General features: G+C 41.4%; 1 protein-coding gene across 6 annotated transcripts in view; it reads right to left on the bottom strand.

The window, feature by feature from the left end:
* Positions 1-6,371: 6,371 nt before the first annotated feature.
* FRRS1L (ferric chelate reductase 1 like) overlaps positions 6,372-25,647 on the bottom strand; it is a 31,870-nt gene continuing 12,594 nt past the window's right edge. For 2 of the 6 annotated variants that reach the window (XM_015436683.4, XM_045373593.3), the window contains exons 2-5: positions 19,627-19,711; positions 16,725-16,863; positions 11,079-11,325; positions 6,990-7,308 (exon numbers count right to left, since the gene is read on the bottom strand). In XM_015436683.4, coding sequence (XP_015292169.3) covers positions 7,136-7,308; positions 11,079-11,325; positions 16,725-16,863; positions 19,627-19,711 — 644 coding nt within the window. In that variant the 3' untranslated portion in view covers positions 6,990-7,135. Of the gene's footprint in view, positions 7,309-9,006; positions 10,023-11,078; positions 11,326-16,724; positions 16,864-19,626; positions 19,712-25,647 lie in introns of those variants that run through there. The other 4 variants (XM_045373595.3, XM_045373594.3, XM_065530249.2 and 1 more) reach the window with 4 other exon arrangements.

Below are 25,647 nucleotides of genomic sequence, written 5' to 3'. Positions count from 1 at the left end.
TTTAGTTGCCAATAAGGCCGATTATTGAAATTCTTAGAGCTGGCCATGTGAATTAACCAAATGATACACTTGAAATGGGATTATAGGCCTCCATTCACTACCTAATAAAGTATTAAACCAAAGCTATAAATGTAAGATTACATTTTACAAATTGTGTCTCTACAGGGATTTTTACCTGATGACAGCAACATGATTTTCCTCTGTCAGACAAGACAGGCTATCGTCTTCTCCAAGGTCTATAGATTCAGGGAGAAATGAGAGTGACTTTACCGATGAAAGATTTAAAACAAGAAACAGAAAAAGAAAAATGTACCAGAGCAAAGCAATAAGGAATTATAAACTAACTTTAATTACATCAACAGGAAGAATTTCAAACTACGTTGCGAATTCTTATTTTAAAGTTTAAACCTAGTTAACATATTCTGACTAACATAATCATCCAAAGATAAAAGTATTTATGATGGCAAACGGACAGAACAATCATTTAGGTAGCATCTAGGAATATTGCTACAATTACTTTACATAAATAGAAATCCATGTCTTTATTAGTAATGTGCTACACATCTTAGAGTAAAAATTTACATGAGACAGGCTTATAAATATACATAAATCTCAAAATTAATCACAATCGAACATTAGGTACACAATTGTTATAAAAGAAATATAACCTATCAATGTCTATGTAAAGGCATAGTTTTTACAAAATAGTATTTTGTAGACAGTCTCAAAAAAGTATATTAATACTCCTGGAGCCAGATTGTTCCAGCATATCAGCATGTCTGTGGGAATAAGGCATCCGGAGAAGCTGCATTCACTCTTCCCCATGGCCAGGGCCTTCTATGTGATGAAACAGGTAGGACTCTAGTGACCTGGGTGAATGCCACACCCACTGCAGCACCCCATTACCTTAGAGAATCAATTACTCTCCAGAAGAATCCAACTGAATGGCTATCAGCCTAATAGCAAATATCCAGGGGAAAACTGAACACATTAATCAAGCAGCAGTGTATTTTATGTTAAAAATCCCAAATAGCTTGATGATTCCATTACATTTTGAGTTGCCAGACATACTTAAAAATCACACTAGCCTAGCCACTATTTTCCTGAAGAGGAACTTATATGCAAGTCTTTTATTAAATATAAAAACAAAGAAATCTAACTTGAAACTAAATAACTGGATACTTGAATAACTGAATAAGGAACCTAATTAAATACAAAACCTGTATAGGTTGCATCAACATGCCAGTTACTCAGCTAACACTAGTTTCGGTTTCTTAACTAACAGTATAGAAAAGTCACATTCAACAGTGGTACTTTATATGTTCTTAACAATTCACATAATGTTGAATGGAGGAAGCAAGGCTTAGTAAAAGATCCAGGAATCCTTTCTACAAACTACATTGCTATAAACTCAAGCATAGTTTTGCCTGTAATATGCATAATGTTCTATCTCTTGGGTTTTACAGTACGCAAGAGATCAGAAACAGAAATAACCTTGACAAAGACCTTCAAATGCTCATGGTGTGTATATACAGGCATTTATGTATAAACACACACCATCATGTATGTACAAATATACAGATGCTCCTCAAGTTACAAGAGGGTTACGTCTCAGCAAACCCATCAATCGTAAGTTGAAAAATATCATAAGTCAAACACTTATGGGACATAACCCCATTGTAAGTTGTAGGAGTGTACCGAATGTATATCACTTTCATATTATTGTAAGTTTGAAAACTCTGAAGTTGAACCATCCAATTTGGGGGATCATCTGTGTATATAAACACACAGAGAACCACCTAACTGTTCAGTAAACATAACCAATTCTGTTTAGAGAACAAGGACATACAATTATACACGACAGCAAAGTATACACATCCCAGCCTTTGGCCTAGTGCAGTGGTTCTCAAACATTTTTCCATTATGGTACATAAGGTAGATGTACATCACACGTGTAAAACACTCCCATGGTGCAGCAGATTTTGATACAACTTTTTAAAACATCTCTAGGTTAATGAATTACTCTGAAACACTGAAATCCTTACCATGAAGAGCAGTTCAGCAGTAATCGTTGTCCACGATCACCACACTTAAGACAAAACTGCTGCTTAGTCAGCTCTGTACTTTACTGCCACCACTTTTGCATCAATTCCAGAAAATATATTAGAATGCAAGAGCATGAGAATGCCCTGTGCCATTTATTTATAAAAATAAATCAACAATAATTCATTTTAAAAACAAATTATTCACTAACTTTGATCTTCTTACAACTAACCAGTAATAATACATTACTGGCAGTATCCTTTACAACATTCATGATATATTGGTGTGTCCCTGTCTAAGAACAAGGGTGGGAAAACCACAATCCATCAGCAAACCCAGCCTGCTTCCTGTTTTTGTGCAGACTGCAAGCTAAGAATGGTCTTTGGATTTTTTAATGGCTTTTTAAAAAAAAATCAAAAGGAAAACATTTGTGACATTTGAAAAGCATATGAAATTCAAAGTTCAGTGTCAGTTAAATTTAATTGGAACATAGCCATGCTCATTCATTTATGTATTGTTTATAGCAGAGCCAAACAGACTGAAAAGCCAAAAAACTAGTATCTGACCCTTAACAGAGACTAAGTTTGCTGACCCTTGGATTAGAACTAAGAATGACACACAACCTCAGTGGTCACATCTCTTATGCACAAAATCCTGAATATAGACAGTAAACTTAATTCCAGAAATAGTAGTAAGTACCATCTAGGATGGAAATCCATTCCTGAGTTGTCCAAACTTTCTGATTTCTTTCATGACAAAAGCCAACTTAATTAAATACAGCTTCTGCATTTTATCTGAAATCACGTTTATATATTCACCTTTGACTACAGTGGAGCAATAAAAAAAAGCATTGGGCTCCAACTTAGAAGACCTAGGTTTTAGGCAATTCACTTTTAAATTGTCAAATTGTTAAAAATGTATTTAAGTCTTGTTTGATCTGTGTATTAACCCTATTGAAAGAACTAAAATGACTGGCGAAATAAAGAATCAAAATGTTTTTCAGCAGAGAAGAAAGTTGATATAAAGTAAAACATGCTCCTTTCCTCTAAATATAACTATAAAAAGTCCTCCAATTAATTGTAAATTACTAAATGGGGGGGGGGGGAGAAGGCACCTAGCTAATTGGAGTGTGGATAGTCGGTTCCATTTAATAGAAGTTTTAGTGGATGTGCATGAAGGTGCATGAATGTGTAGGAAATCATATCACTTACTTAGGCTTCAGCTGCACCTCTGTAAAATAAGAGCATTGGATTAAATGGTCTCTAAAGTCCTGGCCAGCACTGGTAATTTATGTCAAATGACCAGCCTCAGTTTTTTCATCTGTAAAATTGGATAAATAATAGAATCTACTTCCTATGGTTGCGGTAAGGATTAAATGAGTTAATTCGTGTAAAGTGCTTAGAACAGCAATAAATACATTTCACTAGCATTATTATTAATCAGTTCAGGTGCTTTACAGAAAACACTGGTTGGGCATCTCCTCTGTGACAAGTAGTATATTAGAAAATGGGAATACAGACATAAAATAGAAGTTAATTCTCTTATATTAAGTAGGGATGAATGAAACTGAAGTCTGCGGAGTTACTACTTCAGCATGTCTATCAATTGGTTGTTCTCTGAGATAATGGTCAAAGGCCATCTGTGTCACTGGTGTGAATTCTTGTTAGTACTGTTACTAAGGATGTTTCTATTTATTTTTCAAAAGACAAAGTTCAGTGTTTGCTAACATAATTATTTACGGTTTGAGCACAGGAGGAAGAATATAAAAATGTTGGCCAGTCTCATAATATACATGAAAGGCAAGCCTTCTGAGCCAAACAAACTTGCCATAAAAGTAGAGTTTCACATATACATTCATTCCACAAATGTTTGCTGAGTGCCTGCTATGGATAAATGTCTGCTACAATGATGAGTAACGGTCTCTGCATTAGGGAGATAACAAGGAAGACAAGCCAGCAATTCCAGAAAAGTATGATGAGCATGTTGCTGAGGAAGCCTAATGTGCTATGGGAGCATTTGATAGGGGCCTGGACCTATGTAGTCCAGAGATCTGGAGGAAAAAATATTTAAGTTGTGACCTGATAGGTGAGTAGGAGTTCATCAAGCACAAGAGGTGGAGAATATGAACAAAATGAGAGGTGAGATAGAGCAGGTCTGAAGAACTGAGAGCCTCTCAGTCTTGCTAAGACATAGCAAACGGGGAGGAGTGGCAAACGATGATATTGCAGGTCACAGACTTCATTTTACCTTAATGGCACTGAGAAGTCACTGAAAGTTCTAAGCATAAATAAGCAAAACAGGTAATCAAATGAGAAATCACTAGTGAAATAATTAGCTTGATTAGAAATGTAAGAGGAAGGAAGCTGCATTCACTTCTTCCTTCCCTGCCTGCTACTAAGCTGAAGTCTCTCTTTCGTTTTAACCTGTTTATAGCTCAAATATTATACACATAAGAGAGAGAAATATAAAAATATTTGCTTCTTATTTACAACGTGGGTGCCTGCCTATCAGTATCTTCACCTCTAAACAGCCGCTAGAGCTGAGAAGATGAGGCACAGGCCAGACTTAGCCATGACCAGAGTGAAGTCAAGGACTTGAACCAGGGGACCTGAGTTTGAATCCTACCCAGTTCCATTATGCACTTGATGTCATTTAATTTCTCCCCATCTGCAATGAACAGTATTTCTCCTCTGTCCCTTGCAAACTTTTGGTAACTGTGCTTGTTGATGTTTTCCTTATTTTGGTTCAACTCCAGGAGAATGTGAAAGCTCTCCTCACAGGCAGACTTTCACCTGTGACATGAACCTGGAGGGTGGTATTAGAAATCACAATCACCAGTGTTGTTCAATCATAAAGCCCACAAAGTTGGAACCAGCTTTAAAGCAACAAGGGCAAGCCAGAGAACTCTAGAATGCCACAGTGGAAATGTCTCAGCAACACTAACTATACCTGCAGACTTCTCTCCTCAAAATGGGCTGTTAGCACAGACATTTGGAACAAAGGAACTTTGGGGCTCCTTTAGAAAAAAAGCATATGTGAAGGCATTATTATGAATTATGCTGACTACCTGTCCAGTTTTTAAGTCTGAACATTTTATTTTACTTATTTTTTTGAGACGGGGTCTCCCTCTGTTGCCCAGGCTAGAGTGTGAGTGGCGCAATCTCAGTTCACTGTAAACTCTGCCTCCCAGGTTCAAGTGATTCTCGTGTCTCAGCTTCCCTAGTAGCTGGGATTACAGGCGTGTACCACCACACCTGGTTAATTTTTGTATTTTTAGTAGAGACAAGGTTTTGCCATGTTGGTCAGGCTGGTCTCGAACTCCTGACCTCAGGTGACCCGCCTGCCTCGGCCTCCCAAAGTGCTGGGATTACAGGTGTGAACCACCGCACTCAGCCACAAGTCTGAACATTTTAAATGGATATTCTAGGTGAATTCACTTTATGGGTCATTTTCCCATTTTCAAATTTTTTTTAAAAAGCCACCTCATAAAAAAAAATTCTACTCTAAATCTCTACAGTCTCAAAAGCTGTTGGCTTATTATTAAAATGCCCTAAATTTTTACTAAGATGTTTTGTCTGATATAATACATTTTTAGGCGAGGCGCCGTGGCTCACACCTGTAATCCCAGCACTCTGGGAGGCCAAGGCAGGCGGATCACCTGAGGTCAGGAGTTCGAGACCAGCCTGACTAACATGGTGAAACTCTGTCTCTACTATAAATACAAAAAAATTAGCCAGGCATAGTGGCACGTGCCTGTAATCCCAGCTACTCAGGAGGCTGAGGCAGGAGAATCGCTTGAATCTGGGAGGTGGAGGTTGCAGTGAGTTGAGATCATGCTGTTGTACTCCAGTCTGGGTGACAAGACGGAAAATTCATCTCAAAAAAAAAAAACAAAACAAAACATTTTAAATCATACTTAATGCATGCTGGCTCTGACAAGAGAATTCACTGTAACCACAGATGAATACCTTAGTTTTATAAAATTCAGTGGTAGAAAAGTTCAAATTTTAACTGCTAAGAATTCCCTTTTTTTAAAAAATATCATTAACACAACTTTACATCTTCAGGAATGCTCACAGTTTGGTCTCTAACCTTTCCAAATAAGTAAAAATGTTTTATCATAGCTACTCTCTAACTGAGAAGAAATTTCAAATAAATATTATTTAGTTAGTTATTTTTGAGACAGAGTCTGGCTCTGTCACCTAGGCTGGAGTACAGTGGCACAATCTCGACTCACTGCAACCTCCGCCTCCTGGGTTCCAGCAATTCTCCTGCCTCAGCCTCCTGAGTAGCTGGGATTACAGGTGTGCACCACCACGCCTGGCTCATTTTTGTACTTTTTAATAGAGATGGGGTTTCACCATGTTGGCCGGGCTGGTCTCGAACTCCTGACCTCAGGTGATCTGCCTATCTCGGCCTCCTAAAGTGCTGGGATTACAGGCGTGAGCCACCGTGCTTGGCCAAAATTTCAAATAAATATGAACTATTTTCGTATCATTGTATTTTCCTCCAATCTCCCCACTGGCTGCGTAATATCCAAAAGCACTTCTGCTTTACGGAGATTTGAAAGTTCTTCTCCCCAAAAGGTGACTGTGAACTTATGACATTCAGTAAAGTTCTCCCTAGTAATACTCAAAATAACTCTCTGTGCTATGGCACTCATAGTTAAGACTGTTTTGAGACATTATTTCTATACCTAATTATTTCTCTGCCTTTCTATTTTTCATTTCTAGCCAAAGTTATATGGTATGTGGATCATAAAAAGGCGGTCTTTTTGGGTCTCAAATCCCATTCAGGAAGATGGCAATCATAATTTTCATCAATCCAACTCACAGATGTTGCGAAGTTAAAGAAGAAAACATATTTGAAAGTGCTTAGAAAAGGTGTAAGTACATTCCAAAAGTATAGGGTCATTATTAAACAATCTTCTTTGACTAGAAAAGAAGCTTGTTCTTTCTCCCAAAAAGCTGAAATTATATGAGGGTTTTTTTCCTTAAATAATTGAAGCTAAAATTATACTGGATATTCTTTAAAAATATATTTATACTAAAGACTTCCCAATCCATGTAATCTGTTGGCCCTGCAGTTGTGGTTAGGGGGTTCCCATCAATAGGTAGAAGGTCAGAGCAACAATCAGAAGCAAACAAAATGGAGATGAGAAGGTTTGATAGGCAGCTGATGGCATAAAAATGTCTTCATACTTGTAAATACTGACAACACGCTCTGAAGCTGGTGGTGAGTCTATATCATGTCGAGTGATAGAGCCTTTAAGAAAAAAGGAGAAGGGTGGGGGGCAATTGAAAAAGAACAGATTTATAATGGTATAGGCAAACAATGGAAAAATCAAAAGTCTATTTAGTGTTGAATACATAAGCAGTGGTTACAAAGATCTGGATTCAGGTATTTGAGTTATCAGAATTCTCTATCATTGTACATATGATGAAGAACATAGAAATTAGTTAAATTTATCCAAAAAGACTAGTTCTCATTAATCTGCACTCCCCTATAGGAACAATGCTGTTGGTCTGTTTCCTGGCATCCAAATTTTAAGACTCCTAGTCATAATCATACAATATTGTATGATTATGATTATTGTATGATTGTCTTCTTTAAATGGCTCTAATGAGTTTTGTCTTATTAATACCCAAAAGGGCAAACTATATTTTTCTTTCAAACAGCAGAGACTACTAACTTTTTTCCTTCAAATCTATCTTGTATATATAGGTATATCATCAACATATACATATATATGTATGGATGTGTACATGTGTACACATATATATACATGTGTATATATATGGATCATCAGCAACTCCTAACATCTCCCTTACAGATGGAAGCCCTCCTCTACTGTCTGTGGGACACTTAGTAGCCTGCCCAGGCCATGCCAGAGGGAGTGTGGTATGCTGGGTGTGTGTCTGTGTGTCTGGCAGATTAGGGTAGAATGGTACAGAAAGTGGGATGATTAAGGTACCAAACAAGTCTTTCGATGGGAAACTTTCTTTTAATTTGGTTACAAGTGGCAAGAAGTACAGACTGTGTTAAAATATATTTAATAATCTTCAGTTGATTGAAAGCATCTGACCTTCTGAATAATCCATATGAAACTTGGGTTAGGGAGACTAAGGCATATGCATTCAGTGCAAAGGTCTCCTTAGGAATAGGGCTCAGAGTGAGGGTTTTTAAGGTCCTATCTGCTAGGGAAGCCCTGCCAAACTTGTCATGTCCAGGTCCCTGCTTAGTGTCCGTGCTGGCCCCAGTTAGCAAAAATCAAACTTCTCAGGTTTGTATGCCTGTAGTTTCAGATACTTGGGAGGCTGAGCGGGGAGGATCACTTAAACCTGGGAGGTGGAGGCTGCAGTGAGCTGTGATTGTTTCACTGCATTCCAGACTGGGTAACAGAGCAGACTTTTCTCTCAATAGATCCCACTCACCTCTCCTACCTAACCTCAGCTCATTGGTCACCTGCATGGGCTGCTCAACTATGTGTCTGCAGTTCATGCCTTCCTTGAGTGAAATCCAACCTCATACCCCTTTCAAGCCTTAGTTCAAAGTTTTTCCCCTTACAGAGACCTTAGGAGAATGAGTAGGATATAATCAGTAAAGAGGCATTAAAAGGGCATTCAGGAGGCCAGGAGTGGTGGCTCATGCTGGTAATCCCAGCACTTGGGAGGCTGAGGTGGGCAGATCACGAGGTCAGGAGTTTGAGACCCGCCTGGCCAACATGGTGACACCCATCTCTACTAAAAATACAAAAGTTAGCTGGGTGTGGTGGTGGGTGCCTGTAATCCCAGCTACTCGGGAGGCTGAGGCAGGAGAATCGCTTGAACCTGGGAAGCTGAGGTTGAACTGAGCCAAGACCATGCCATTGCACTCCAGTTTGGGCAACAGAGTGAGATTCCATCTCAAAAAAGAAAAAAAGAAGGGTATTCAGGAAACAAGAAAAGCAGAAGCCTGTATATGGGGTACGAATGTGCCTGTTTGCTTAGAGTTAGTGAGAAGAACAGAAGTCTTGAGAGAGCTTATCAGGTAAAGCAGGACCAGATTTGGAGAAGGTTTTGAACTTTAGGCTAGTCTGCCATATCTGCCATGTATGTAAAAAGATGACCTGAAAATACAGCTTTTTCCAATTGGTAAAGCAACTTAAAATACTTGTTTTCACTTAATCCTTACAATAATTCCATGGAATAGGAAGTATTATTATCCCCACTTTAGATATAAGGAAATGAAATTCAGAAATTAAATAACAGGCTAAATATTATACAGCTACCAAGGGGCAGAACCAATACTCAGACTCAAATTTTTAGACTTCAAATCCCACTATTTTAGATGACTCCATTTCTCCAGGCTGAGATATAATTTATTTCCCAGGGTACCGAAAGGAATTGAAGTTATAACTGCAGCGCCACTGTTGGTAATCAGGGAAATTAGCAAATGGAAAAGGTGTCCCCAATCTGGAGGCAGCCAAGTGTCTTCCCAGTTGGCAACAGGCAAAATAAAAGGTAGATTATGTCATCTCTGGGCTGATCGGTGGAAACCAATTGAAGGAAAAAAACAACCAGATCAGATTAGGCAGCACATAGTTGATGAGCACACAGTAAAGAAAGATGCAATTACCAGGAGCCGGAATGAGTTCTCAGTGCAAGGACTGCAAACCAAACTCACTTCCATTCTTGAGCAGGCCCTCAGGCTAATCAACCAGAAGGAATGCTCAAGGCTCAGTGTAACTTGATTTTAGCAGTCTCTAAAAGGTCTCATGATATCCTTGGGTCTTTTTTGGGGAAATGCTGCAGAGTCTTGCCACCCAAAATGAGGTCATCAATGAACCAGCATGACTAGGGAGCTTATGAGAAATGTAGAATCTTGCCAGGTGCGGTAGCTCACACCTGTAATCCCAGCACTCAGGGAGGTCAAAGCTGGTGGATCGCTTGAGCCCAGGAGTTCAAGACCAGCCTGCGCAATATGGCGAAACCCCGTCTCTACAAAAAAAGAAAAAAAAAAAGTTAGCCAGGCATGGTGGTGCATGCCTGTAGTCCCAGCTACTTGGGAGGCTGAGGTGGGAGGGTCACTTAAACCTGGGAGGGGGAGGCTGCAGTGAGCTGTGATTGTTTCATTGCACTTCAGCCTGGGTGACGGAGCAAGACCCTGGGAGAGGAGGGGAGGGGAAGGGAGGGGAGGGGAGAGGAGAGGGGAAAACCTACAGAAAACTGCACTTTAACAATATAGCCAGGTAATTCCTATACACATAAATATTTAAGGAGTAATGGGTTAAACTATGGGATAATTTGGTAGATTTGTGACTAACAGAATAGTCACAAAGTGGGCCCTAATGAAATGCCTGGTATCAATCTCTGGAGAAGTCTCCAGAAGCCCTTCCTGTTCAGTACTTGTTATTATTTCTTTCTTCCTCTTTTTTTTTTTTTTGAATGGAGACAGGGTCTCACTATAGTGTCCAGGCTGGTCTTGAACTCCTGGGTTCAAACCATCCTCCCAAAGTGCTGGGATTATAGCTTGAGCCACCACATCTTGCCCCTGTTCAGTCTTTTTATATTTACAGCATAGGAGTTAAGAGTATTCATGGGCTTTGGGGTCAGACACTTAGGATTGAATTTTAATTCTTCTACTAATTAGTTGTATAACCTTGAGCAAGTTTCTTAATCTCTCTAAAACCTGGACAATAATACCTATACCTCTCAAGGACATGGTGAGGAGTAAATGAGAATGCTGGGAGAATTCAACAGAGCCCTACATACAGCAGATGTATGATCTGTTTCATTAAGCACATCACTCATGACATACTATCTTGTACTGCTGTAGCTTTGCATGTGTATAACTGTTCATTTGTTCGTCTGTATAATAAGTCCATTATAATAAGTCCATTATAACCTTCTGAAGGTAGGAGTCGCATCTCCTTTTCCTTTAAATGACCCAGAGTGCTTATCGCTCTCTTGTGCACACAGTGTGACTTCAATTAAGAATGAACACAAGCACAGTGATGTCTGGTGTTTAATCCAGATGCTAAAATGTAAGCTTACCCTGAATGGCTGGACCCCAAGCAAACAGATAATACCAACTCAAATGCAGATCAACAATTGTTTCATCTCTGGGAACATTCACAGGGCGTTTAAATCTGCAGGTGACGCGATTATTCTCAAAAACTCCTTCTTCATCTCTGGCAGGGTTTCTCTGAATCTCCTTTGCCCACTGGCCTACATTATAGAAGTGCTGTATGCGGACCCTGCCATTGTCATCATGGACGCAGGCCATGACATCATCACCACCCTAACATGAGAAATGATTAAGAAAAAAAAAAAGTCAAAGGTTCATCTTTTGCACACTGGTCACTAGAAATATACATTTGATCACCTCTGCAATTTGAAATCCCACCAAAAAAATTCTTTTAAGTGCCATTAAAAAGTCTCAACCAGGAGACCGAAGTTACCAGCACGATACGTGACATTCAATGCCTCCTGACTGATGTTTGGAGAAGACATTACCACCTATATGGTATTCCTGCCCAAAACACAAACCAACCTAATCATGAGAAAACAATAAGACAAACTCAACTGAAGGTCATTCTACAAAAAAATAAACAAAAAACCTAGCCTATAATCTTCAAGGAGTCAATGTCATAAAAGACCAAAAAAAGAAAAAAAAAAAGGCTAAAAAACTATTTCAAAATACACATGACAACAAAATGCAGTTCTAGGTGTTCCTACATAGAAATTTGGGCTATAAACCCAAAATTTTCCTACAGGTCAGTATTGGGACAAGTAGCAACATATGAAAACAAACAATATATTTAATAATACTCTCATATCATAAACTTCCTGAATTTAATAAACAATATAATAAAAGAGAACATTCTTGATGTTAGGAGATACTTACTTAAGTATTTAGGGTTAAAGGATTATGATATTTGTTATTTAAATGCCAAAGTTCCAGAAAATAACAATCAAAAAATAATAATCAGTAGTTGTAGCAGTAGCAGCAGTAGTAGAGAGAATAAAGCATGTGTGGCTAATGTCATTATTTATGAAAAAGTTCTGGAACTAGGAAGTAGTGATGGTTGCACAACACTGAATGTAGTCGATGTCACTGAATCGACACTTTAAAATCGTAAATTTTGGTGCCACTGCACTCCAGCCTGGATGACAGAGTGACACCCTGTCTCAAAGAAACAAAATAAAATGGTCAATTCTGGCCAGATGTGGTGACTGGCGCCTGTAATCCCAACACCGTGGGAAGTCAAGACAGGAGGATCATTTGAGCCCAGGAGTTCGAGACCAGTCTAGGCAATACAGTGAGACCCTATCTCTACAAAAAATAAAAAAATTAGCTGGGCCTGGGGGCTCATGCCTGTAGTCCTAGCTACTCAGGAGGCTAAGGTAGGAGGATCACTTGAGCTGGGGAGGTTGAGGCTGCAGTGAGTCTTGTTTGTGCCACTGCACTGCAGCTTGGGCAATAGAGTGAGACCCTGTCTCAAAATAATAATAATAATAAAAATACACAACAACAAAAAATAAAATAGTTAATTTTGTTATGTGCATTTTACCACAATAAAAAAGTTATTATCTTGTTAATCTAGATTTTCTGTATATGAGTTTACTGTACTATCCTTCCTGCTTGTCTCTAGGTTTACATTTTTTTCAAAACAAGTTTTAAAAAGTTAAAAAAGTTTGGTTGGGTGTGATGGCTCACGCCTATAATCCCAGCACTGTGGAAAGCTGAGGCAGACCACTTGAGGTCAGGAGTTCAAGACCAGCCTGGCCAACATGGTGGAACCTTGTCTCTACTTAAAATACAAAAATTAGCTAGGTGTGGTGGCGGGTGCCTATAATCCCAGCTACTCGGGAGGCTGAGGCAAGAGAATTGCTTGAACCTGAGAGATGGAGGCTGCAGTAAGCCGAGATAGTGCCACTGAACTCCAAGCCTGGGCAATACAGTGAGACTCCATCTCAAAAAAATAAAAAGTTACAAAAAAAGTGTTCATCAGTTGTAACACATGTACCACCCTGTGCAGGATGTTGACAATGAGGGAGGCTCCCCAGGGGGTATAAGGGAAATCTGTACCTTCTGCTCCATTTCACTGTGAACCTAAAACTGCTGTAAAACATAAAGTCTAATTAAAACACACACACACACACACACACACACACACACAAATGTACCTTTTTATCCCCCCCGGACAGAGTCTCACTGTCACTCAGGTTGGAGTGCAGTGGCGCGATCTCGGCTCACTGCAACCTCCGCCTCCTGGGTTCAAGCAATTCTCCTGTCTCAGCCTCCTGAATAGCTGGGACTACAGGCACCCACCAACATGCCCAGCTAATTTTTGTATTTTTAGTAGAGACAGGGCTTCACCATGTTGGCCAGGCTGGTTTCAAACTCCTGACCTCTGGTGATCTCCCCGCCTCGGCCTCCTAAAGTTCTGGGATTGTGAGCCACTGCGCCCGGCTAATAATGCACCATTTTTAAAAAGTTAAAGGCTTTTAAAAAGGGGTTGCATTTTGTTTTTCCTATGCATTAGGCTTTAAAAAAAAATTAATCTATGCTATTTCTTGGAATAATACAAGAAAAAAAGAGACCTCTACTTTCACAGATAATATGACAGTAGATACTTTATAGGCCTTTAGATAGCAAAATATCAAACAAAATTTGAATGTTCCTCACTCTGCCTCACTCCTCTCACCTTAACAGCCCCATCACGCGTGCAAATGCATTTAGGATGGGAAGTGGTCACTTTCAATGCAAGCCAGCTTCTGGGTGTGGCATGCCCTGCTGTTTCTCCTACTGCCTCTAGGGCAAGAGATAAGTAGACTAGTATCTATCCACGCAGTCTTACCAGTTGTACCCATTGTCTTACCACCTGGACTAGAACTCATTGAAGGCTATTCTCCTGGTGACCTCTCCAAGAATAAAGCCACCAGAGCAGCCACTGCTTAGACGGCTTCCCAGTCTTTTCCTACAACACACCTACAACCCATATCCAATTGCAAATCCTGTCAGTCAGTACTACTTTTTTTTTTTTTTGAGACAGAGTCTCGCTCTGTTGCCCAGGGTGAAGTGCAATGGCGCGATCTCAGCTCACTGCAACCTCTGCCTCTCAAGCAATTCTCGTGCCTCAGCCTCCCGAGTAGCTGGGATTACAGGCGCCTGCCACCATACCAGGCTAAGTTTTGTATTTTTAGTAGAGACAGGGTTTCACATTGGCCAGGCTGGTCTCAAACTCCTGACCTCAAGCAATCTACCTGCCTCGGCCTCCCAAAGTGCTGGGATTACAGGTGTGAGTCACCGTGCCCAGCCAGTTGGTGCTATTTTCTTTGTTTTCTTTTTTTTTTTTTTTTTAAGACAGAGTTTTACTCTTGTTGCCCAGGCTGGAGTGTAATGGTACGATCTCAGCTCACTGCAACCTCCGCCACCTGGGTTCAAGTGGTTCTCCTGCCTCAGCCTCTCAAGTAGCTGTGATTATAGGCGCCCGCCCCCACACCCAGCTAATTTTTTGTATTTTTAGCAGAGATGGGGTTTCACTATGTTGGCCAGGCTGGTCTCGAACTCCTGACCTCAGGTGATCCACCTCGGCCTCAGTTAGTGCTACTTTCAAAACATCCAAAATCTGAGCCCTTCTCACCACTGTCACTGCTGGAACTTTGGTCTGAGCCGCCCTTCTCTCTCCCCTGTAGCCCTACACTAGCCTCAAAATAGACCAGATGAAGAGAAGGGCGGGGTGCTCTAGGCAGAAACAGCAACAAGTGCAAAGGCACAGAGGCCTGAGAAAGTCTGATAATTTGGGAACAAGCCTGGCCCAGTGAAGTGGCAAAGAATGGGGCCCCAGAGGAAAGAGAGAAAAAATGCAGCAAGGCTCAGTGAAGAGCAGGGGCCAGTAATGACAGCTGCCTGTGTGCCTGAGGCCCCGCCTGTGCCTGGCCACTGTCCTGTCTGAGGTCCAGATGTTTACTTGCCCCTGGGTACAGAGGAAGACAAAATTGTTGAACCAAATTCTTAACTTCCCTGATGTAATCCATTATGCCTATTATAATGAAGCCTCCATAAAAATTCAAAAAGAGGCCAGGCACGGAAGTGCCTGTAATTTCGGCACTTTGGGAGTCTGAGGGGGGCAGACTGCTCGAGGCCAGGAGTTCGAGGCCAGGAGTTCGCCTGGCCAACATGCGAAACCCGATCTCTACTAAAATTATACAAATCAGCTGGGTGCAGTGGCGCACGCCTGTAATCCCAGCTATGTTGGGAGCCCGAGGCAGAAAAATTGCTTGAACCCAGGAAGCGAAGGTAGCAGTGAGACGAGATCATGCCACTGTACTCCAGCCTGGGCAACAGAGTGAGACTCTGCCTCGAAAAAAACAAAACAAAACAAAACAAAACAAAAAAACCCAAAAGGACAGGGTTCAGATGAGCTTCCAGATTGCTGAACAGGTGGAGGTGCCTGAAGGGTAGTGCACCCAACAGAGTGTTGAAGCTCCTCACTCCTTTCCCCATGCCTTTCCCTAAGTGTCTCTTCCATCTAACTGTTTATCTGTATCCTTTGTAATAGCCTTCATAATAAATGAGTAAAGCAGGCTGGGTATGGTGGCTCATGCCTTAATCTGAGGACTCTGGGAGGCCAAGGCGGGTGGATCACCTGAGGTCAGGAGTTTGAGACCAGCCTGGCCAACATGAAGAAACCTCATCTCTACTAAAAATACAAAAAATTAGCTGGGTGTAGTGGCAGGCGCCCGTAATCCTAGCTACTTGGGAGGCTGAAGCAGGAGAATTGCTTGAACCTGGGAGGTGCAGGTTGCAGTGAGTTGAGGTCACACCATTGCACTCCAGCCTGAGCAACAAGAGCGAAACTCCATCTGAATGAATGAATGAATGAATGAGTAAAGTGTTTCTCTGAGTTCTGTGAGCCATTCCAGGAAATTAACTGAACGTGAGGGGGTGGTGGCACCCCAGATTTATAGCTGGTTGGTCAGAAATACAGGTCACAACCTGGGGCTTGTGACTGGTGTCTGAAATGGGGGCAGTCTTGTGTGTTGAACCCTTAACCTTGGGATCTGATTCTGTCTCCAGGTAGGTAGTGTCAGAAACAAATTGAATTAAGAGGACACCCAGCTGTCCACTGGACAAATGCTTGGGGTGTGGGGGAACACCCCCACACATCTGGTCACAGAAATGTTCTTTCTGTATTGAGAATATGAGTAGAGAGGGGAAAATGTTGTTTTTCCCTCTTTTAAGTGGTTTTTTCACTTCTGCTTCTGCCATGAAAAAAATATACCTTGGATGACTAGTGAAAACACAGAAAGCCTGAACCCAACTCATGGACTGGAGTCAAGTCCAGCTGAGCCCCACCTAAAATGAGCTGCACCCCAGTCAATCCATGCACATGTGAGCAAGCAATACATGCTCATTGTTGTAAGCCATATAAGGCTTATAACATGCGGGTCTCTTCTTGTAGCCTTACTGTGGAAACAGCTGATGAATAGAGGTGCCACAAGACAGCTTGGATTCTGATAGCCAACCCTTTCATTTAAGCTAGACTGAATTTTTTTTTTTTAACTTGCAATCAGAGAGCCATAACTAATATGATCATTATACTGCTTTGATCAATTAACTTGCTTCTAAAATCAAAATAGCACAGCCAACTGAAGAGAAAAAATCAGCTTCTATCATGTTTTGCATCTTACCATTTTCTTGTCTGAAGAGAATCCAACTGCTACCCAACCATCTGTGTCTGCACTCAGCTCAAATTCTACATCAGCCCCTATCATCCGGTAGCTGAGGAAGTAGTCACAGGTCTCTGCATTACAGCCTGGTTTGCCATATCTAGAAGATACATCAAAAGAGACATCACTGCTTCTACTTACTCAAAAGACATTAAGAGAGCATCTACTATGTATCAGGTGGGATGCTAAGCAATATTATTAAACACATTGGATTTTTGCTACCTGGAATCTTAAAAACACAGTTTCACTCTCTTAGGAGGAACCTTGGAGATGATCTGCCCCTCTTTATACCCAAGAACTGCCGTTGTGAGATGGGAAGGGGCTTGCCCAAGGTTGTATAGTGAAGTCAGCAGTTGCAACAGGACTTGAACCTGGGTCTCCAAACTCCCAGCCAGTGTTCTCTACATTATACTAATATTAGAGTCTTTTACATGTTAGTTACTACTGAATTATTTCTGAATCCCTTTTAATGGAGAAAGATTCTCCAAGTTAACCATTTAAATTGTTCGTTAATTAAATGTATACCAACTCTTTTTAACTTACAAATTTTCGTATAATCAAACTAACACAAATTTACAAATTCAATATAAATTAAACTGATAAACCAGGAACATTGAAATTCACAGCATTCTTGCAACAGATGATGGGGCTTTACTGAAAGTAAATTTCTGCTTATGTGAATGTGGTATCTGACTAGATCATACAGGGTCTTTGGAGTTGAGAGCATGTTCTTACTACTCTCTATAGCATGATGACTCAACTCTTCACTTTTATCTGCTTAAACTGCTGCAAAACCCTCATTTATGCAATACACCAAATGAATACCTCCATCTGGTACTCATGGACCATGAATGAATGCGATATATATTTATAACTTTTTTTTCTTTTTTTTTTGAGATAGAGTCTCACTCTGTTGCCCAGGCTGGAGTGCAGTGGCGGGATCTTGGCTCACTGCAGCCTCCACCTCTTGGGTTCAAGCAATTCTCCTGCCTAAGCCTCCCAACTAGTTGGGACTACAGGTGTGGGCCACCACACCTGGCTAATTTTTGTATTTTTAGTAGAGATGGGGTTTCACCATGTTGGTCAGGCTGATCTTGAACTCCTGACCTCAGGTGATCTACCTGCCTTGGCCTCCCAAAGTGCAGGGATGACAGACATGAGCCACTGCACTTGCTTTATTTATAAAATTTGCCTTTGTTCTGTTGGGCTACTTTCTGCTAATACAATTACAAATTCAGGCACTAAAACATACAATATAAGGTGATTATCCAGATAGTGAGATTATGCAGACATTCATGTTTTTTCAAGAGCACCACTCAAAGGAAAACACAAATTTAAATTTTCTTACAGAGGATGCGTGGATCCTTTCAGAATTGGCAAGCCCTGGTTTGGGGAACACTGTATTATGCCATTTGCAGAATGGTAGAAAGTTGAAGCGCCGGGCGCGGTGGCTCACGCCTGTAATCCCAGCACTTTGGGAGGCCGAGGCAGGCGGATCACAAGGTCAGGAGATCGAGACCACGGTGAAACCCCGTCTCTACTAAAAATACAAAAAATTAGCCGGGCGCGGTTGTGGGCGCCTGTAGTCCCAGCTACTCGGGAGGCTGAGGCAGGAGAATGGCGTGAACCCGGGAGGCGGAGCTTGCAGTGAGCCGAGATCGCGCCACTGCACTCCAGCCTGGGCGACAGAGCGAGACTCCATCTCAAAAAAAAAAAAAAAAAAAAAAGAAAGTTGAAGCAATGGGCGGGACAATCTAATCGCAGATGGAAGGTATCTAAAGGAACAGGGCATGGGGTGCTAAGTGTTGAGGAGGGGACAGGAATGTACTACTATATTGGCAGAGATACCTGAGCAGCCAGGAAGAGATATAGGATCAAGGCCACAGGGCACCGGGGTGAAAAAGATGAAAAGGAGCAAGGGAAGTTAAAAAAGGAGTAAATGGACAAGAAAACAAGTCACTTTGAAGCCAGTAGAGTACTAAAATTCCCTCCCTTCTCAAAACATCCCCCAATCACCAGATTTATACATTGCTGACCATCTTCTTCAATAAGAATATTATTGGATATTTTTATGTATTCCTTAGAAATGGCCTTGTAATCCAAAGAAAGCTCAAAGCCCCTGTATTCAATTTTTCCTCCTTAGACCTCAAGTACTGAACAACAGCAAAACCAGAACCTTCAGTGCAGTGACCATCAGAACTTTGCCCCTGGCCAGCAAATTGCCCCGACCATCAAATTACTCAGGGGCAACTTGTTTTAGGAAGTAAAGGGTTCAAAGGAGGAGGCTTTCCCAAAGAAGCAGAGCTGTCTAGATGGGAGGCCCACTGTCCACACGACTGTTTTCTAGCCCAGTCTGTCATGTCGCGTGATACTACTAATAATCATGTGGAGACTCACCATGCCCGAGATAACAAGCTAGCAACAATGAATGCTTAATGACTAATTAGAATCACACAGATATCCATAGGTCATGACTATTTATTAAAAAAGGAATTGGGTATTAAACATGTTTATCATTGCCTGCCCTCCAATGTTATTCAGCCCCTGCTGAATAAGCACGGACACATTCTGCGTCACATGAGTCTTCTGCATATCAGCAATTGGTGAGTAGAAGACACCGGGAGCAATGGTGGTACAGCTACAGAAGAACCATGGAAGAATGGTCCGGGGCCCAGGACATACTAAAGTTAAAAGGCCTTTAAGACTGAAAAGCGGGATGGCCATTACGAAACTTCACAACCCTGCTGAGGTGATGAAGGAGCTCAGGTCCCCTGATCAGAAGGAACTGCATGCAATTTAAATACTACCCTGAGAAGTAAATCAGTCTTAGCCTTAAAGTTATCCAACCTGCGGTTCCACCAACCTAAAGCATCCCTTAGTTTTTCCACAGTCGTCCACTTTGATTTTGGCAAATGGATCCACAGGAGGAGCAGTAGGGAAGGGGTAACCTGGGCAGTGAGAATAAAGAAGGGTTAGAAAATCCAGTAACAACTGTTCCAATGAGAATTTTTAAAAATGTGTTGACTGTTTTTTCTCACACATATCGAGAAATGTTTGAAGACTCAGAAAACAGCTTTGATGAAGCCTAATCATCCCCTTCATGGGGGAGGGTGCAGGACACACACCTTTGGACCTAATCTTGTATGTGAACTGGGAGTAGGTGTGTCTTTTTCTCATTTTACAGGAGAGGAACCTGGGGCACTCAGAGAGGCACAATTTCATATAACCACGTGCTTACCGCTGTCCCCTGAGAGTTTGAGAATCATACTTTTAATACAATATACATGCTCTAAGAGAAAAAAGTTAACAATGATACATTTATATACTTGATAGTGGGGTTTTTCCATTTATTTATTTTTTTATTTTTGAGACAGAGTCTCACTCTGTCGCCCAGGCTGGAGTGCAGTGGCGTAATCTCAGCTCGCTGCAACCTCCGTCTCCTGGGTTCAAGCCATTCTCCTGCCTTAGCCTCTGGAGTAGCTGGCACTACAGGCGTCCACCACGCCCGGCTAATTTTTTGTATTTTCAGTAGAGACAGGGTTTCACCATGTTAGCCAGGATGGTCTTGATCTCCTGACCTCGTGATCCGCCCACGTCGGCCTCCCAAAGTATCCATTTATATACTTGATAATAGGATTTTTCCATTCCATTTTTAACTTCCATTTTGCATTAAGCTGTAGGTAACATTTTCTTATGTCACTAAATTCTTTGTTTTTGTTTTTTGTTGTTTTTGAGACAGAGTCTCACTCTGTTGCCCAGGTTGGCATGCAGTGGTGCGATCCTGGCTCACTGCAACCTCTGCCTCCCAGGTTCAAGCGATTCTCTTGCCTCAGCCTCTGGAGTAGCTGGGATTACAGGAACCTGCCATCACACCCGGCTGATTTTTGTATTTTTAATAGAGACAGGATTTCACCATATTGCCTAGGCTGGTCTCGAACTCCTAACCTCAAGTGATCCACCGTCCTGAGCCTCCCAAAGTGCTGGGGTTACAGGTGTGAGCCACCACATCCAGCTTGTCACTAAATTCTTTAAACACATCACTTCTAACAGTTGTCTATCTTTCTTATATTACCATAATGCACCAAACCATACATTGAAGGGTAAGGCTGCATTATGCCTCCACTTTGTGAAAGAAATCTTTTCTCCTAGACTGTTTACTCCACGTACACAGGAACCATGTGTGACTTATCTTGTATTCTCTGCCCAGCATAGTGGCACTGGACACTGAATAAATGACTGTCAAATGAACAAATAAAATCACCCACAGACATTAGGAAATGTAAATCAGTACAAACTTTTAAGTTTTTTCTTTGGGATTTGTAACTTTTTTTTTTTTAAGTGAGACTTTGCTAATTTTCTCTATTAGATTTATTATACTTTTAAAAAAGCCACCAGGTCACACTTTTCAGGCACACTTCTGTGCACTCTGAATAGTCCATTTTTACTATCCTAGATCTTGATCACATGATAAAGTACAATCCTAACTTTTTACCACCTAAGTAATTGGGTCAAATGCATTACTTTTTCTAGTTTTATGCTTATTTTATGCTAGGTCCTATATCTGCTTCAGTACCACAGACCAGGGGTCCCCAATCCCCAGGCCACTGACCAGTACCAGTCCATGGCCTGTTAGGAACTAGGCTGCACAGCAGGAGGTGAGTTGCAGGCAAGTAAGAGAAGCTTCACCTGTATTTACAGCCACTCCCCATGGCTTGCAAAACTGCCTGAGCTCCGCCTCCTCTCAGATCAGCAGTGGCATTAGATTCTCATAGGAGTGGGATCCCTATTGTGAACTGCACATGTGAGGGATCTAGGTTGTGTGCTTCTTATGATAATCTAATGCCTGATGATCTGTCACTGTCTCCCATCACCCCCAGATGGGACCGTCTAGTTGCAGGAAAACAAGCTCAGGGCTCCCACTGATTCTACATTATGGTGAGTTGTATAATTATTTCATTATATATTACAATGTCATAATAATAGAAATAAAGTGCGTGATAAAAGTAAGGTACTTGAATCATCCCAAAACCATCCCCTTGACCCAGTCCATGGAAAAATTGTCTTCCATTAAACCAGTCCCTGGTGTCAAAAAGGCTGGGGGCCGCTGCTATAGACTGAGTCCTGACTTGAATGAGTTTTGTTTTTCTCTGAATAGTTATTGAGCCACTACGAACCACTGTATGTTAAGCAGCTTCGTATACCTTCTTCCTCTTACTTCTCACTACAATCCTGAGGCCATTTTTCTCAGAATATTTATCCAGGAATTCAACAATTGTTCACTTGCATGTTTTTGAAATTCTATAGTTCACGAACAATCTCTTTTAATGTTGCATCTGACTCAGGTTCCCCATCTTCTTCCATTTTCAAACATATCATCCTCACTACTTCCTGGCATCTAGAATAATACATCAGCATAAAGCGGATTTCCAGCTCAATAAATACAAGTTATTATTACTACTGGATTATTATCACTTTTTTTTTTTTTTTTTAGACAGAGTCTTGCTCGGTCACCCAGGCTGGAGTGCAATGGCACAATCTCAGCTCACTGCAACCTCTGCCTCCCGGGTTCAAGCAATTCTCCTGCCTCGGCCTCTTGAGTAGCTGGGATTACAGGCGCCCACCACCACGCCTGGCTAATTTTCGTATTTTCCATAGAGACGGGGTTTCACCACGTTGGACAGGCTGGTCTCGAACTGCTGACCTTGTGATCTGCCCGCCTCAGCCTCCCTAAATGCTGGGATTACAGGTGTGAGCCACTGCACCTGGCCTATTATCCCTATTAAATTTTGTAAACTGGCTTGAGAAGTAATACCATTGGGTACAATTGTCTCTTTAAGAACAACAGGTTTCTAAACTCCAAATGAAAGCAAATTTTGGAACAAAGCTCACTTATAAATGTTCTGAACTAGTTTATTCATGTTGGCAAATGGCTTCTCAGGGCTTTTCTAGCACTAATTTTCTATTATCATATATGCTTCTAAAACTTGTAATAGGAACTTGTGTTCTGTCAAATGCACTTGGACATGCCTTTAATAACATTTTCCTCTTATATTGCAAACTTTTGAAAAATAAAGGATTTGGCCTTTGTCCCTGGTTTCTGGGAGAGAAACTCTAAATCCTTGGAATTTCCCAAGTAATGGGAGTGTTTTTGTTCTTCATGAGCCCCTTGGATCACACCTGAGTTAATGCCAAGCAATGAGATGACTCAGAATAGAGGCTGGTCACTGGAAAAACCATGTGATTAGAAGGTTGGGGCTTTGTGCTAGACCTACCTCTGGGGGGGTTGTGGGGCTGGAGATTGAGTTTAACCATGTGGCCAATGATTAAATCAATCATGCCAACATAGTGAGACCCCAATAAAAACTCTGGACACTGAAGCTCAGTGCAGCTTCCTGGTTGAACACATTGATGTGATGGGAGGGCAATGTGCTAATCCTACGAGGAGAAGGCATGGAAACTCTGCCTTTGGGAGCCCCTCAGACCTCACCCTATGTGTCTTTTCATTGACTGTTCCTGAGTTGTATCCTTTATAACAAAACTGTCATAGTACAAATAGCACTTTTTTTGCCTGAGTTCTGTGAAACATTCTAGCAAATAACAGAAGCTGAAGTGGGAAGCTTCTTCTATCTTGTGGGAAGACCCCACATCTATAGCCAGTTGGTCTGAGGTGTGGACAGTCTTATTGTGAACCATGCCCTTTCACTTGTGGGATCTGCACTAACTCTGGGTCATTAGTGTAGGAACTGAATTGCAGTACACCAGTGGGGAGTTGATATTGGAATATAAGCAGAGCAGAATTAGATTTTTTTCCTGAAATTAAATGATCTCTATTTGGTATAAAATAAGTTTGGACCATGTACCAATATTTAAGCTCTTGTCTCAGCTACAACCCAGCCTTCTATAGGCTGAGTACTCTGCAACCCATTTCTCCTTTGCCAGGTGCTTAGACTCTGCCAATAGCAAGCATTAGAGGAAGGCACGTGGGGGGAAAGAGGACTGTTCCTTCCTGTGTGATTGCTGTTCCAATAAGCAAGTTCTCAGCAACTCTACTTCATCCTGGTAGTTGGTCTGAGTTCTCAGTTCGGTGCTAGGCTCCCACAACAAGCCTCATCCCATGCTGCTCCAAGGTATCAGCAGCAGCTGAGCACAGCCTCATTCTCAAAGGATGGGTCACAGCTCTGTAAGGCCCTGGTCTGGGACCTTTTTATAATCTCAAGCCCTTCTCTTTGCAACTCCAGCCCCAGGGGTGGTAACTTTCCTGAAGTTATTTTCTGTATGCTATCTTGGTACTTCCTTTTTGCTTCTCCAGTCCTGCAACTTCTTACTTAGACAATTCCCTGGGCTGGTCTTTTGTTTAAACAGTTAGTATGATTTCTATCTTTCTTACTGGACCTTGACTGATACAGACTAAATGGATTAACCTTTGAATACTGACACAATGTGTTTGCCAAAACTGTAGCTTATTAGTACTTATCTGAAGGCTAGAAAATAAAGACATTCAATAGGATCTATGTTTTACATGCATTACATAATCCTAATGGGAAATTATTTTAATTGTAGAATTCTAACTACCCTAGGTGCACAGAATTAAATTGATATTTCTTCATTTATGGAACACTAATTATCAGTCTATGCAAAGCCAATCCGAGATTTTTCTTTTTCTTTTTTTCTTTGAGATGGAGTCTTGCTCTGTTGCCCAGGCTGGAGTGCAGTGGCGTGATCTCAGCTCACTGCAAGCTCCGCCTCCCGGGTTCACGTCATTCTCCTGCCTCAGCCTCCCAAGTAGTTGGGACTACAGGTGCCCACCACCACGCCCAGCTAATTTTTTGCATTTTTAGTAGAGATGGGGTTTCACCGTGTTAGCCAGGATGGTCTTGATTTCCTGACCTGGTGATCTCCTGACCTGGTGATTCTCCTGACCTGGTGATTTGGCCTCCCAAAGTGCTGGGATTACAGGCGTGAGCCACCGTGCCCGGCGCCAATCTTAGATTTTTTCTCCAATCCATCACTAATTCCATTTTATTCCCCACCTTAGACACAAGATCCAGTGTATTTCATGCATATCCTTCTCCCAAGGATAGAAGTTTTAACAAAAAATGAACACTCTGACACATACGTCTTAGAAAAGCAATATTTTACTATGATAAACTGAAAGGACACATTAGCAATAATGGATAACAGACAATTTGGTGGTAGGGGTAAGGTTTTCATCTCAGTACGTTCCATGTAGCATGGAATTCTCCCTGTCCAGGGTAAAGTCCTGCCAGGTTGCAGAAAGTTTTTCATATTCCCAAGATCATCATCCTGAAACTCTTGCATGATTACCTTACAAGATAATTACCAAATGGCCTTCAACAGATCCTGGATGTAAGGTTCAGGTTCCAGGCACAATTTCTCACTCTGCCAACAGCACCCCTGGCCATGTTGCCCACAGCTGCACTGCATTAGCCTGTTTATGGCCATGCACAAAGTCTGGAAATGCCCAAACAGAGCAGACCAGTGAGGGCCCACTGCAACTTACCGTTCACCTCTATGTTTATTTTTACATAGGTGTGCTCTTAATATTTCACTTGTATATGTTTTAATTTGCATAAATGACACTGTGCAGAACATCTCATTCTGTTGATTTTTTCCCTTTGGAAATCTAGCCACATATGTAAGACTGAATATTATTCAGTCATAAAAAATGAAGTACTGATGTATGTTACAACATGGACGTACCTTCATTATATAATCTCATTTACATGAAATGTCCAGGATAAGGTTGGGCGCAGTGACTCATGCCTGTAATCCCACCACTTTAGGAGGCTGAGGCAGGCAGATTACTTGAGGTCAGGAGTTTGAGACCAGCCTGGCCAACATGGCGAAACCCTGTCTCTACTAA

The sequence above is a fragment of the Macaca fascicularis genome, chromosome 15, assembly GCF_037993035.2.
Source record: "Macaca fascicularis isolate 582-1 chromosome 15, T2T-MFA8v1.1".
NCBI lineage: Eukaryota > Metazoa > Chordata > Mammalia > Primates > Cercopithecidae > Macaca > Macaca fascicularis.
The sequence above is the reverse complement of the archived record's forward strand: the minus strand, read 5'-3'. Positions and strand labels throughout refer to the sequence as shown.